Source organism: Mesoplodon densirostris, chromosome 11 (assembly GCF_025265405.1).
Source record: "Mesoplodon densirostris isolate mMesDen1 chromosome 11, mMesDen1 primary haplotype, whole genome shotgun sequence".
NCBI lineage: Eukaryota > Metazoa > Chordata > Mammalia > Artiodactyla > Ziphiidae > Mesoplodon > Mesoplodon densirostris.
In genome coordinates, this window is record NC_082671.1 from 8,537,349 (window position 1) to 8,554,034 (window position 16,686).

At 38.5% G+C, this 16,686-nt stretch overlaps 1 protein-coding gene across 1 annotated transcript in view; it reads left to right on the forward strand.

Moving 5' to 3' along the window:
• The window catches only part of LOC132499087 (antigen WC1.1-like), a 40,631-nt gene extending 33,271 nt beyond the window's left edge, over nt 1-7,360 (forward strand). Inside the window, exon 16 of the mRNA XM_060113432.1 lies at nt 7,215-7,360. Coding sequence (XP_059969415.1) covers nt 7,215-7,360 — 146 coding nt within the window. The remainder of the gene's footprint in view (nt 1-7,214) is intronic.
• Nucleotides 7,361-16,686: the final 9,326 nt, after the last annotated feature.

A 16,686-nucleotide genomic window follows, 5' to 3' on the forward strand; every position in this document is an offset into this window, starting at 1 on the left:
CTGATCTCCTGTAATCTTTGGTCTCTGTCCTGGAAAGGGTGAATTTGAGCTCCTCAACGCCCATCCTTCCTGGAGATTCAAAATTTGGATGAGTTCATGTGTTTGATAGGATCACCACTAACATATGTCATCTTTAATGCTGTCAGACTACTTGGGAGGGAGGAATCACTCTATGTTCTTGGGATGTATTTCTCCAAATTGTTCAACCTAAATTTATTACTTTATGAGTGATGCGCCTGCATTAAGACTTATAGATTAGGTAATTTCCTGGCTGTCCAGTGGTTAGGACTCTGCTCTTTCACTGCTGGGGCCTGGATTCAATCCCTGCAGGCGAACTAAGATCCTGCAAGTGGTGCAGCGCAGCCAAAAAGAAAAAAAGGCTTATAGATTAATTGACCATATTTACTGAATCCAAAAATGGAACAACTGTTTTGATTACATCTTCGTGCTGTCTCATACATGAAAGGTAGTTCGAGATTTTAAAAAAGATATTGCAGTACTGGAATTTGTGAAGCATTTTGATAATTTAAGATGCACTGTGGTGTTTTGAAACTAGAGTCCTGTAGCTTAGTTACACCTGTGCAGAACGGGTGATTACCACACCTACCACAACTTTTCCCCAAATCACCTTTCCCCAAGATCCCCATGCTCCCCACAATTCCCACTCCTCAGACAACCCTGCTGTGTTATTCTTTATCCCATAAATACCCCAACCCCTTGTCTTCTGGGAGCCAGATCTGAGATTTGTTCTCCTGTCTTCTCTTTGGCTGCTTTGTGAATAAGCCCTGTCTTTGCTGCAAACCTCGGATGTCTCAGCGTTTTAGCTTGCTGTGTTTCTGACAAAGGGAACCTGGCTCGGATAAATCACCCAGCAAAGAAAAATCCAACACACCAGTCAGACTTTTACCACAGTTGTCTATGCCACGTAGCTGACAGGGTCTTGGTGCTCCGGGTGGGTGTCAGGCCTGAGCCTCTTGAGGTGGGAGAGCCAAGTTCAGGACATAGCTCCACCAGAGACCTCCTGGACCCACATAATATCAATCGGCGAGTGCTCTCCCAGAGATCTCCATCTCAACGCTAGGACCCAGCTCCACGCAATGATCAGTAAGCCCCAGTGCTGGACACCCCATGCCAAACAACTAATAAGACAGGAACACAACCCCACCCATTAGCAGAGAGGCTGCCTAAAATCAAAATAAGGTCACAGACACCCCAAAACACACCACCAGACAAGGTCCTGCCCACCAGAAAGACAAGTTTGAGCCTCATCCACCAGAACACAGGCACCAGTCCCCTCCACCAGGAAACCTACATAAGCCACTGAAGCAACCTTACCCACTGGAGGTAGACACCAAAAACAATGGGGACTACGAACCTGCAGCCAGCGAAAAGGAGACCCCAGACACAGTAACTTAAACAAAATGAGAAGACAGAGAAACATGCAGCAGATGAAGGAGCAAGGTTAAAACCCACCAGACCAAACAAATGAAGAGGAAATAGGCAGTCTACCTGAAAAATAATTCAGAATAATGAGAGTAAAGATGATCCAAAATCTTGGAAATAGAATGGAGAAAATATAAGAAATGTTTAACAAGGACCTAGAAGAACTAAAGAGCAAACAAACAGTGATGAACAACACAATAAATGAAATTTAAAATTCTCTTGAAGGAATCAATAGCAGAATAAGTGAGGCAGAAGAACAGATAAGTGATCTGGAAAATAAAAGAGTGGAAATAACTACTGCAGAGCAGAATAAAGAAAAAAGAATGAAAAGAATTGAGGACAGTCTCAGAGACCTCTGGAAGAATATTAAACACACCAACATTCGAATTATAGGGGTCCCAGAAGAAGAAGAGAAAAAAAAAGGAACTGAGAAAATATTTGAAGAGATTATAGTTGAAAATTTCCCTAATATGGGAAGGGAGATAGTCAATCAAGTCCAGAAAGTGGAGAGAGTCCCATACAGGATAAATCCAAGGAGAAACATGCCAAGACACATAATCCTCAAACTATCAAAAATTAAATAGTAAGAAAAAATATTAAAAGCAAGGGAAAAGCAACCAAAAACATACAAGGGAATGTTCAGAAGGTTAACAGCGTATCTTTCAGCAGAAACTCTGCAAGCCAGAAGGGAGTAGAAGGACATATTTAAAGTTATGAAAGGGAAAAAGCTATAACCAAGATTATTCTACCCAGCAAGGACCTCATTCAGATTCAATGGAGAAATTAAAACCTATACAGACAAGCAAAAGCTAAGAGATTTCAGCACCAACAAACCAGCTAAAGGAACTTCTCTAGACAGGAAACACAAGAGAAGGAAAAGACCTACAATAACAAACCCACAACAATTAAGAAAATGGTAATAGGAACATACATATTGATAATTACCTTAAATGTAAATGGATTAAATGCTCCAACCAAAAGACATAGACTGGCTGAATGGATACAAAAAGACCCATATATATGCTGTCTACAAGAGACACACTTCAGACCTAGGGACACATACAGACTGAAAGTGAGGTGATGGGAAAAGATAATCCATGCAAATGGAAATCAAAAGAAAACTGGAGTAACAATTCTCATATCAGGCAAAATAGACTTTAAAATAAAGACTATTACAAGAGACAAAGAAGGACACTACATGATGATCAAGGGATCAATCCAAGAAGAAGATATAACAATTGTAAATATGTACGCACCCAACATAGGAGCACCTCAATACAAAAGGCAAATGCTAACAGCCATAAAGGGGAAAATGACAGTAACACAATCATAGTAGGGGACTTTAACACCCCACTTTCACCAATGGACAAATCACCCAAAATGAAAATAAATAAGGAAACACAAGCTTTAAATGAAACATTAAACAAAATGGGCTTAATAGATATTTATAGGACAATCCATCCAAAAACAACAGAATACAGTTCTCAAGTGCTCATGGAACATCCTCCAGGACAGCTCATACCTTGTGTCACAAATCAAGCCTTGGTAAATTTAAGAAAATTGAAACCCTATCAAGTATCTTTTCCTACCATAACGCTATGAGACTAGATATCAATTACAAGAAAAAAGCTGTAAAAAATGCAAACACAGAGAGGTTAAATAATATGCTACTAAATAACCAAGAGATCACTGAAGAAATTAAAGAGAAAATCAAAAAATACCTAGAAACAAATGATGATGAAGATGACAGCCCAAAACCTATGGGATGCAGCAAAAGCAGCTCTTGAGGGAAGTTTACAGGAGTACAATCCTACTTCAAGAAACAAGGAAAATCTCAAATAAACAACCTAACTTTACACCTAAAGCAATTAGAGAAAGAAGAACAAAAAATCCCAAAGTTACCAGAAGGAAAGAAATCATAAAGATCAGATCAGAAATAAATGAAAAAGAAATGAGGGAAACAATAGCAAAGATCAATAAAACTAAAAGCTGGTTCTTTGAGAAGGTAAACAAAATTGATAAACCATTAGCCAGACTCATCAAGAAAAAAAGGGAGAAGACTCAAATCAATAGAATTAGAAATGAAAAAGGAGGAGTAACAACTGACACTGCAGAAATACAAAGGATCATGAGAGATTACTACAAGCAACTCTATGCCAATAAAATAGACAACCTGGAAGAAATGGACAAATTCTTAGAAATGCACAACCTTCTGAGACTGAACCAGGAAGAAATAGAAAATATAAACAGACCAATCACAAGCACTGAAATTGAAACTGTGATTAAAAATCTTCCAACAAACAAAAGCCCAAGACCAGAAGGCTTCACAGGTGAATTCTATCAAACATTTAGAGAAGAGCTAACACCTATTCTTCTCAAACTCTTCCAAAATATAGCAGAGGGAGAAACAGTCCCAAACTCATTCTACAAGGCCACCATCACCCTGATACCAAAATCAGACAAAGATGTTACAAAAAAAGAAAACACCAGACCAATATCACTGATGAACATAGATGCAAAAATCCTTAACAAAATACTAGCAAATAGAATCCAGCAGTACATTAAAAGGATCTTATACCATGATCAAATGGGGTTTATCCCAGGAATGCAAGGAATCTTCAATATACACAAATCAATGTGATACACCATATTAACAAATTGAAGGATGAAAACCATATGATCATCTGAACAGATGCAGAAAAAACTTTCAACAAAATTCGACACCAGTTTATGATAAAAACTCTCCAGAAAGTAGACATAAAGGGAACTTACATCAACATAATAAAGGCCATATATGAAAAACCCACAGCCAACATCATTCTCAACAGTGAAAAACTGAAACCATTCCACTAATATCAGGAACAAGACAAGGTTGCCCACTCTCACCACTATTTTTCAACATTGTTTTGGAAATTTTAGCCACAGTAATCACAGAAGAAAAAGAAACAAAAGGAATCCAAATCGGAAGAGAATTAGTGAAGCTGTCACTGTTTGCAGATGACATGATACTATACATAGAGAATCCTAAAGATGCTACCAGAAAACCACTAGCACTAATCAATGAATTTGGTAATGTAGCAGGATGCAAAATTAATGCACAGAAATCTCTTGCATTCCTATACACTAACAATGAAATCTGAGAGACAAATTCAGGAAACACTCCCATTTACCACTGCAACAAAAAGAATAAAATACGTACGATAAACCTACCTAAGGAGCCAGAAGTCCTGTATGCAGAAAACTATAAGACACTGATGAAAGAAAGTAAAGATGTTAGAAATAGATGGAGAGATATACCATGTTCTTGGATTGGAAGAATCAACATTGTGAAAAAGACTATACTACCCAAAGCAATCTACAGATTCAATGCAATCCCTGTCAAATATCAATGGCATTTTTCACAGAAGTAGAACAAAAATTTCTCAGTTTGCAGGGAAACACAAAAGACCCCAAATAGCCAAAGCAATCTTGGGAAAGAAAAACGGAGCTAGAGGAATCAGGATCCCAGACTTCAGACTATACTACAAAGCTACAGTAATCAAGACAGTATGGTACTGGCACAAAAACAGAAATATACATCAATGAAACAGGATAGAAATCCCAGAGATAAACCCATGCACATATGGTCACCTTATCTTTGATAAAGGAGGCAAGAATATACAATGGAGAGAAGACAGCCTCTTCAATAAGTGGTGCTGGGAAAACTGGACAGCTACATGTAAAAGCATGAAATTAGAACACTCCCTAACACCATACACCAAAGTAAACTCAAAATGGATTAAGACCTAAATGTAAGGCCAGACACTATCAAACTCTTAGAGGAAAACATAGGCAGAACACTCTATGACATAAATCACAGCAAGATCCTTTTTGACCCACCTCCTAGGGAAATGGAAATAAAATAAACAAGTGGACCTAATGCAACTTAAAAACTGTTGCACAGCAAAGGAAACCATAAGCAAGACGATAAGAGAACCCTCAGAGTGGGAGAAATATTTGCAAATGAAGCAACTGACAAAGGATTAATCTCCAAAATATACAAGCAGCTCATGCAACTCAATTCAAAAGAACAAACAACCCAATCCAAAATGGGCAGAAGACCTAAATAGACATTTCTCCCAAGAAGATATACAGATTGCCAATGAACACGTGAAAGGATGCTCATCATCACTAATCATTAGAGAAATGCAAAACAAAACTACAATGATGTATCACCTCACATGGGTCAGAATGGCCATCATCAAAAAATCTACAAACAATAAATGCTGGAGAGGGTGTGGAGAAAAGGGAACCCTCTTGCCCTGTTGGTGGGAATGTAAATTGATGCAGCCACTATGGAGAACAGTATGGAGGTTCCTTAAAAAACTAAAAATAGAATTACCATATGACCCAGCAATCCCACTCCTGACCATATACCCTGAGAAAACCATAATTCAAAAAGATTCATGTACCTAAATGTTCATTGCAGCACTATTTACAATAACCAGGATGTGGAAGCAACCTAAGTGTCCATGGACAGAGGAATGGATAAAGATGTGGCACATATATACAATGGAATATTACTCAGCCAAAAAAAAAGAAATTTAGTTATTTGTAGTGAGGTGGATGGACCTAGAGTCTGTCATACAGAGTGAAGTAAGTCAGAAAGAGAAAGACAAATACCATATGCTAACCCATATATATGGAATCTAAGGAAAAAAATGAAGAACCTAGTGTTAAGACTGGAATAAAGACACAGACCTACTAGAGAATGGACTTGAGGATATGGGGAGGGGGAAGGGTAAGCTGTGAAAAAGTGAGAGAGTGGTATGGACATATATACACTACCAAATGTAAAATAGATAGCTAGTGGGAAGCAGCTGCATAGCACAGGGAGATCAGCTCGGTGCTTTGTGACCACTTAGAGGGGTGTGATAGGGAGGGTGGGAGGGAGACGCAAGAGGGAGGGGATATGGGGGTATATGTATATGTATAGCTGATTCACTTTTTTATACGGCAGCAACTAACACAACAATGTAAAGCAATTATATCTCAATAAAGATATTTAAAAAAGAGGCACTGTGTTCGTATGTTACACTAACATGTACAATGTCTATGATATATGGTGGCCTTAAAATTAAGCCATGGTGGTAGATCACAGACTCAGAATTTGTGGGCAGCTAAGGGCTAATCTGCTCCAGACATTTCAGTGGCCAGGAGAAGATACTCATTCTCCAGAAAAGAGTATTTCTCCATGTGAGGGCCCATGTGGTTCCTGGGGAGGGGCCAGCTGTGGATGCAGCCTGTGACAGTGTTTGTGGGCATTTGCAAACACAAGTCAAGGCAACTAAGGGCAGAGTTGGGTTGTCAGTGAGGAACTCCGATTTCTCCAGTCTCTGGTCTCCCTCTCATTGTGAATTCACATCTGTCAGTTGTGCAAGTAGAAGACTTTAAATTCATTGTTATGATTCTTACCATTCTTGGGTTATCTCCTTGCAGCTGGGGTCAGCCAGGAAGCAGGGCTTCACAGAGCTCCTGTGTTGGGCACAGACATTTTAAGATCCCAAGTTTTCCAGAAGAGCTGAAGCCCCAGACCCACATGGACTGGATCCTGCTAGGATAGCCCTGATATAGCCTTACTGTAACTAATGTGAAACAGTCTGAGCCTCCCTGAGCACAACTGGGTCCCCAGTGATGCTTTGTCATCAACACTTACTTGACTTCCTTCCACCACAGGGCGCTGTCCTGTCCCTTTGTCTCAGTTCTAATTAAACTTCTCTTTACCATTTCAGGCTCTTCTCTGAACTTCTTTAGAGAGGCGGCTGATCCTGGGAAAGGAGAAGAGAGCCCCTGGTTTCTCCAGGTGGAAAAAGGGGACCCTGGGTATGATGACGTTGAACTAAGTGTCCCTGGAACATCCACAGTGGCTTTCCCATGATGTTATATTAAATATGAGATGAATCCTCAGATATTCTAATTGCCTGTATTTCAGTAGAGTAGTGCTGACCTATAATTGTGTTATATGGAAATTGCTGAAAATGAAATATTCTGAATAAAGTAATTTTTTGCTTCGTTGATAATTTAGCAAGTTGCACATCAAATGCTCTTAGAGGATTGGTCTCTTCAATTTCAGTTTCCCTCAAAGGAAATGCAAGGTGAGTGAATTGACTTGTTTTCTCACCTCCCCCAAAGGCTAATGTAGGCATGACTTTGCCCAGGCTCAGAAATGCTCCAGGTCACTCTTACTTAGACAAGGGACTCTAAACTTGGTCCACACTCACACCCTCATTCCTAGCAAGATGAACTCATTGAAAAAACCACTCCTGAACATTTATGTATGCTTTTCCCTGAGATGTCACATCATCTGTTTTTAAATATTCCCAGGCACCAGACTTGGGTGTGAGTTTCAAAGTTTAGCCTGGGAGGTTGGCTGGTGGGAGAGAATGGATACAGCCTTACTTATCCTGTCTAAAATGTCATGGCCAGTTAAAAATCTAACTCTGCATAACTACGTCTTCCTTTTTCTTTTCTAATTTCCTAAGTTACTCTTTCCACGTATTACTCAAGCGCATACAGACTCATTCTCAATCTTCTCCCATACCTCATTGGTTATCAAATTCTTTTAAATCCAGTCTTCCCTCTCCAGCACTTCTTCCTATTTCTTCAGGATGCTGTCATTTCTTGTCTGTCCAAATCTCTAGCCTTCTAAGTGAATTTTATCAGCTCATATCTCTCTTCACTGCAAGTTGATGGAGGGAAAATTGGTGCTTACCCACATCCTGTATCCAACTGGGCCAAGAGGGCAAGAAAGTGGAGACCTAGGCAGAGGGAAACTGTAAGAAGGAATGTAGACAGAAAGATCAGGAACTTTTGGCTACTTGAGTTTTACAGTTGTGGATGGAGGGGTCTGCTATGACTGAACTCTTAGGGGACGAATTTCAGACCAGTGGGCTTCTCTGAAAACATATTGTTTCAAGATTGCTTTGCTCTTGTAACTATTCAAAATGTAAATATAATCCTGCTGTGATTCTTCAGGAAAGAACAAGTTGTCTTGTAGGAGTGGCCAAGTAAGGATTACATTTCCAAAATATCCTATTACATTATAAACATGTGGAGAGGCTGCTGAACTAATATAAGAATTGGGAGTGGTGGCCTGTGTATGAGCTGAGCCCAACTTGTTACTTGGTTGCTCTGCATGGTGTCCAGGGGTCCAACCTACACTCATGTTTGCAATCTTCATAATTTTTGGCTGGGCATGGGGTTTGGAAGATGCCCAGGGCTTCTCCCAGTGCAGCTCACATGGCCATTTGCCACTGGGAAGTGATGAAATAAATGACAGAGTAAAGTATACCCACCAAGAATCTTATATTTTATTTCTGATGCATGGTGTCAACGAAGCCAAAATAGCTGGTTACTACATTTTTTAATGATAAAAATCATACAAAATTGGGCTTCCCTGGTGGCGCAGTGGTTGAGAGTCCACCTGCCGATGCAGGGGACATGGGTTCGTGCCCCAGTCCGGGAAAATCCCACATGCCGCGGAGCGGCTAGGCCCGTGAGCCATGGCCGCTGAGCCTGCACGTCCGGAGCCTGTGCTCTGCAATGGGAGAGGCCACAACAGTGAGAGGCCCGCATAGCGCACACACACACACAAAAATCATACAAAATTAAGGGAGAGGTGAGTATGACAAGATTCACCAGCCAGATTTGGGAGAGTTCCAGCATAAGGCTGTTATGGATTTGGGTGCTCAACAAGCAGCCAGGAATTGGTGAACAGACTTTCAGAGTGCTTAGACCAGGGAGATCAGGGCAATCATTCCAAGTGATCCATGTCCCCTGTGAAGGTGACTTTTGTGAGGGGTGTTTTTGGAGGGTTTTTCATTCCAGGGCCTGCCACAAAAGCCAGAAAGCTTCTCTGCATAGTAGTAATTATGACAAGACATCCAGAATGTCATGTGGGGAAAGAATTTATAGAAAATTCTTTCCTATCAACAGTGTAGTTCACATTTTAAGCTTGGAGGCCTGTCCCATGTTATCTGGGAGGACCCACTGGAAGTCCCTAGGTTTCCCTGAAACTTCCCAGGTAGCTAACACCTATAAATACTTTACTCTGGGCAGAGTGGAGTAAGTTACAAATACATGAAAATGTCAGGGATTAGGTTACATGGCAACTTCCAATGTAATAACCTAGTGTGGCAGGTAATGATATGATTTCTACAGAGAAAAAAAAAAGCTGCAGGTTTCATTATGGCAGCATTTCTAAGCATCACCATCAGAGAGCAAGTCAAACCCTGCATAGAATTGGTCACTTCATCAATATCTAGAGTAAGAAGTGAGGCTAAGAGGATTTTATAATTGTACAGAGGAGGTGTTCAATACAAGTAAATTTCAAAGTCAGAACTAGATGATAAAACTTGGCACAGCCAGATATTATCAATCTATAGCCCCAGTTTTTGGCTTGGGTGATACGGCTTAAATGAAATCATTTCTTGACCCAAAGTGGTAAATCTGCAGTTGTTGAGTCTTCAAGCTTAGTGCATTCCTGACTTTATGTGAACTTCTAAGACAGTAGTACCACAGAGCTTGAATTATTAAACAAGGGTCAAATGAATCAAATGAATCATAGAACTTAACAACACCAAGATTTACTGAAAAGGCAGGCACAAATGGAGAATCTGTCTTCAGAGGGACATCAAACAGGTAGATATAGCTTCCTTATAACCCTTTCTCATGTTGGGATTCAGATGAGCTTTATGTGGGTGGTACAAGTTAGGTCAAAAGAATTCATTTAGATTTGAGGTTTCTTAGTTTTTACATATTGTTAATTAGTAGGTAGTTAAAGTGATTAACTTCCATTGTCTGGTCAGCTACATTCCATAAATCAATCCAGGCTTATTTTTTATCACTGATCTTAATTGAGTGCTTATATGCTGATAAAATATTTTTAGAGAAAAATTTCCTTGTGTATCTTCCAGCTAGCGAATCCCATCAGAAAATTTTTAAGGAGGTCTATTTGAGGTTAACACTGCCCTGATGTCCTGGAACAGGGAATCAGACAATTTACAGACCTGTCATTAACTCTTTCCTTGCCAGAGGCATATGGATTTAGGTCAATGATACCTAAAGAAATAACAGATATACTATGGAGCTGAAAGCACACAATCGTGGTTTTTCATTTCTTGTTTTGTATTTTTATCATATTTATATATTAACTTTATTAAGGAGTCAAAAGCTGAATAGGGCTTCTTGCCAAAATCGCTAGTATTCTCTTCTGCCTTCTCTGAACACTCACCAAGAATGTCAAACACTTTAAAACACATTTTGTTGTTTTTTTGCTATGTTCCTCAATGTATTTATGTAATATCTTTTTTTTCTATTTAATCAGCTTATTTTTTGCCTTTCTGCTATGGAAAATGAGGATTTAACACACTTTCATTCAACTTTCACCTTCTCTAACTCCCAATACCTTCTCTGCCTGCACAATTAAACCCTTCCCATATTCCCAGCCTCCAAAATAGTTATAATATAATTTTGGTGGATTAACATTCATCATTTACATTATTATGATTATACACTCTATTTCCAGTTTTCAAGTAGTATATAATTAATACTTTTCCTGCAGTTTTAATTTCCTTTTAAATATTATTTTCTATTTGATTTGTTGACATCTTAAACACTGATTTTACCCCCAAATCTATGTTAATTCTTTAAGTTACTTTACAAGCTATTCAGACAGTTATATGTTCTATCAATTTGGTCTTTAAAAATCTTTCCCAGATCCTACTATAATATCATGCACAGCTGTCATTCTGGGATTCTTTTATGCTTGTTCATCCAATGTCCTTGATCTGATCTATACCCTTAATACTCTTAGTTTCTGAGTTTTTAATGAAATAGAATGAGGGTCATATTTAAATTTGGAGTAGCCTTTGTGGTTTGGCTCAACTAGCGTGTCTCTCTGGACATAAGACCCCCCTCTTATGTGAAGGATGGAATATATTGAGTTTAATAAGCATAGTCTTTTATCAGAAAGTGTAAAATTTGTTTAAAACTTGTCTTTAGAAGAAGAGCCATGTTCTCAGTATAGACATTTGTATGGCTGATGAGTTACTGTTAATCATAGTCTTCATCAAACTGTTCAGTGATTCTCAGTGGGTCTTAGTGTTCTCTGTCCAGCAATGTTAATGGTCATTAAGTGGAGGGTTTTGACTTAATTGACTGATCTCTTTAGTGTGTCCAGAATTGGGAATCTCAGTTTTGCATACTTTTTCCTCTCAGTTTTTTAGAAGGATGAATCAAGTTTTTGTGAAGCTGAAAGATGCAACTGTTGCCACCTTTATTTAAATGTTCAGGATATAAGTAAGTGAGAACCTCCAGACTTTACTGAATGCTAACGCTTTTCATTGTTTGGTGCTGAAGTTTTGAGAGAGCAATTTAATCTTCAGGATCATCAATTTTAAATCATTTTTGGGAATTCTGGAAAAGGCAGAGTAATTTAGTTTAGACTAACCCTGACAAAGATAACAACTATGAACTATGAGAGGAAATATAAATCCAACTATTTGAAGATATTGGAGAGTAACCTAATTTAGGTAGAAGTTGGAGGAGACTGTGATAAGATAATGGTGCATGTTCCAATGTAAAGATGTACAGCTAAAAAGCCAGTATTACATATGTTCAATTAACTTAAAATAAGGTAGAAAAAGAACAAAAGAGTAATAGTGCAAATAGAAAAAATATAGAGAGCAAATTGGTAAAACTAAATCCAACTATATTATAATTACATTAGATGTAAATGGACCAAGCCCTCTAATTAAAAGGCATATCTGGACTACAACACACCAATTAGAGCAGCTGAAATAAACAATAGTGATCATACCAAATGCTGATGAAGATGAAGAGAAACTGGATCTCTCACATATTGCTGGTAGGAATATAGCCACTCTGGAAAACACGTTGGCAATTTCTTCAAAACAAAACATGCACTTACCATATGATGCATCCATTATACTCTTGGGCATTTATCACAGAGGAATGAAAACTTATGTTCACATAAAAACTACACAAAAGTGTTGTTAGCAGTTTCATTGTAATAAAAAATACTGGAAACAGCCTACATGTCTTCAATGTGTGAATGGTTGAACAAACCTGGTACATCCATACAATGGAACACGTCTCAGCAATAAAAAGGAATGAACTACTTATACATACAACAGTCTGAATGGACCTCAAGAATACTATACTTAGAAAAAAAAAGTAATTGCAAAAGGTTACATCCAATATGATTCCATTTATATAACATTACCAAAATGACAAAAACTATAGAGATGGAAACCAGAGTAGCAGCTGCCTGATGACAGGGAGGGGGAGGGTTGAGGTGGGAGGTTGGTGTGAATACAAAGAGATATCATGAAGGAGTTCTTTCCTTGTGATTGACTAGTTCTATATCTTGATTTTGGTTGTGATTACATAAATATATACATGAGATAAAATTGCATAGAACTAAACATGTGTACAGATGCATGCACACGTGCACACACTCACATGCACACACAAATGCAATTTCACCTTCCTCCTGCGTTGACACCTAGGGTGCAGGATCAGCACAGTTTCAGAAATGAGACTAAAGGTCACTTTAGAAATCTCTTTCATTTTGTATAATTTTTCAGGTTTCACTCTTTCATGTAAGCATGAACTCAGTACTTTGCTTCTTTTTTTTTTTTTCGGTACACGGGCCTCTCACTGTTGTGGCCTCTCCCGTTGCGGAGCACAAACTCTGGACGTGCAGGCTCAGCGGCCATGGCTCATGGGCCCAGCCGCTCCGCGGCATGTGGGATCTTCCCGGACCGGGGCACGAACCCATGTCCCCTGCATCGGCAGGCGGACTCTCAACCACTGCACCACCAGAGAAGCCCAGTACTTTGCTTTTATTAATAGAGGAGATGACTTGGTAGTAAAACATAATATTAAACTTCCCTATTGTTTATATCTAGAAATATACATAAACATTTCTTTCTTCTTTGCTTGTTTCTTCAACCTCTTACTGATTCCACAGTGGTGAGTATATTTTCTACCCTATTTACATAATCTTTCTCATTTCTCAATGGATATGAGTTATTTATCCTAACTTTTGGGCACCCACAAATAATTAACCCATTTGTAGTCAATAAGAAACCCAAATCAACACTCAATTTAACAAGCTACATTTCTTTAGTCTTTCTACCCTTTTTACCCTATCACATATTATGTTCTATCACATAATTTTCATAGCATCTTGTGAAAACTGCTAGACGTTTATTCCTGTATGGTTCTTTTCTCGACTGATAGAGGGTAGAGGTACAAGAATTTTATCCTACAGATCTCCACTTCATTTTCTTTGATTTAGTTTGGATATTGATTTAGATTTGTAAATTATATTTTTGACCTTATACCTAAATAGAGAAAATGAATGTGGTTTTCTCTATGTTTCCCATTGTCCTAGATTGATCTACCTGACTGTGGCACAGAGATGACTATGGGATCAATGGGTTGGTTTAGACCTAGGTTGGAGGAGATAGTGACAGGAAAAGAGTCCTCACACAGAAGGTGATGCAAAGTCATTCTTTCAAACTCTCTTCAGAGCAAAAGGATCTTCTGGATCACAATCAAACGGTTTCTCTTTGCTTTATGCTGCAGAGAGTCTGATCCTCATTTAGTAAATAGGTCTTCCTTCTCATTTAATCTTATTGCCTCTCATTGGCAACTGAGTGTTCTCTAACCTGGGTCACTTTTCTGTATAATGTAATTAGGGCAACTGCCAAGGGAATAAAACTTAGATCTGGTCCAGAGAATTATTACCACTTGGAGAGATCCAGGCAAACTTTTCTGGCAGGATACACAAAAAGGTAAAAATTGATGTGCAAAAAGACTGGGCTCATCAATTAATGAATTTGTCTTAGTGCTCATTTGATGGTTGAATGACATTAGAGATTCCAAAAGCTTTGTGTTGGTTAGCTGGAGAGAATGTTGCTTCTGTCTCTCTCTTGTATTTGATATATGTGGTGCACAGGACAGAATCAACTCTAGTTTTACCATTTCTGGAAAAAGTAATTGTGATAGCAAGATCAGATAACATTCATTCAAGCCATGCACCTATTAAAAGAGGTAGTAAAAACAAACATACTCTTTCAAATAAGAAATTTATTCATTTTTAAATTTAATTATTTTAAGCAGTGCAAAGTCAATAATACATAGATATTTTCTAGTAGGATTCTACCTCATTAAATATCTGATAAGTACACCAACCAAGTTTAACTTATTGAATTGATAATTGATGTGAGTGAAAATACTACAACTTATTCAACGTTGAGAGAAGTGAGGGAGAAAAAGGTAAGAACTGGGGAGTAAGGAGGGCCATTACAGAGATAAGAACCATGTATAAAACACAAAATTGCAAAAGAATCTGATGTGTTTAGGGAATGCTGATCAGGTCAATATTGCTTGTTCCTAACATGACTGTAAGGAAATAGTGAGGCTGAAGAAAGAAAGTATTTAAAATTCCAAACATGGAGCTTCATAAACTGAGTTAAGGGCTTTGAGTTTCCTAATGTAGCTTATTGTTTCCCAAATTTTGTTTTAAGGTAGAGCATGGGCAGTTTTAAAAAATAACTGTACAGATTGTTTAGAAAAATTTCCATTTTTTCATGGATATCTTTGGTAGCAATGTATGTTTTATTTTTGAACAAAATAAGTTAAAAAGGTAGTAAATGTAAAGAAAATATTGGTTAAATGATTATACAGTTAGGATAAAGGTGTGGAGACGTTCATTATGCAGTAATGCAAATAACTGAATTTTGGAAAATTTACTGTAGCTAATTATGAGCCAGTAATGTTTTTTTTATGCAGGAGAATGGCATTGTTTGGCTTACCTGCCCCTGTCTCCCCAGCTGTCTCTCTCTTCTGATTCAACTCCAGTAAACGTGTGAGGATGGTTTGCGATGGGAAAGAAAATAAGGGCATCTAAATGTGAAAGGAAGAGGCAAAACTGACACTACCTAAAACCCTAAAGACTTCACCAAAAAATTGTTAGAATAATAAACTCAGTAAAGTTGCAGGATATAAAATCTATATACAAAAATCAGTTGCATTTCTACACACTGACAACAAACTGCCATAAGGAGAAATTAAGAAAACAAATCTATTTACAATTGCACCAAAAGAATAAAATATCTAGGAATAAATATAACCAAGGAGATGAAAGACCTGTACATTGAAAACTCTAAGATATTGATGAAAGATATTGAAGAAGACACAAATAAATGGAAAGATATTCAGTGCTCATGGATTGGAAGATCTAATATTATTAACATGTCAATACTACTCAAAGCAGTTGCAGATTCACTGCAATCCTTATGAAAACTCCAATGGAAATTTTCACAGATACAGAATAAACAATCCTAAAATTTGCATGAAACCACAAAAGACCCTGAATAACCAAAGCAATCTTGAGGAAGAATAACAAAGCTGGAGGTGTCATTCTTCCTGATTTCAAACTATATTACAGAGCCATATTAATAAAAACAGTATGGTATTGATATAAAAATGGACACAGAGATCAATGGAACAGAATAGACAGCCCAGAAATAAACCTAAATTTGCATGGTCAATTAGTTTTTGACAAAGGAGCCAAGAATATACAATAGGGAAAGGACAGTCTTTTCAATTAATGGTGTTGAGAAAACTGGACAGCTACATGCAAAAGAATGAAACTGGACTACTATCTTACACTTCAGGGACATTCTGAATATGTGTAGTAAAATCTACCCTCAGAGGGCCTGGGGCTGGCCTGGGGCTGGAGCTCACATTACGTTTTGGGCATTCACAGAGAGCCCTAAATCAGGAAGCTTTAGGGAAAGAGATGTGCTCTCCTGGGAGTGCAGAGACGGGAGACCCAGGGTTCCTCTAAATCTTAGGTCTACTCTTGCCATCCCAGCAGCCCCTACTGCCCAGCTAAGCAGAGGAAAGTGAGTCTTCTACTTAGGGGTGGCCTTGAGGCTAGAGAGGCACAGGGTGAAAGTAGCATGTGGCTTATCTGGGGTCAGTGCTGAGGTATCCAAATATGGGCCCCAGCAGTGGAAGTAACTACTGAGTGGTCAGCTATCAGGCCTGCCAGCCTCTCACTACCAGCCCTAGGAGAGCCCTGACCCCAGACCCAGGAGAGAAGCAGTTCTCCTTGAAAGAATGAAAAAATGAAAACTAGCAACAGAAGGGCTGGGTGACAAATGA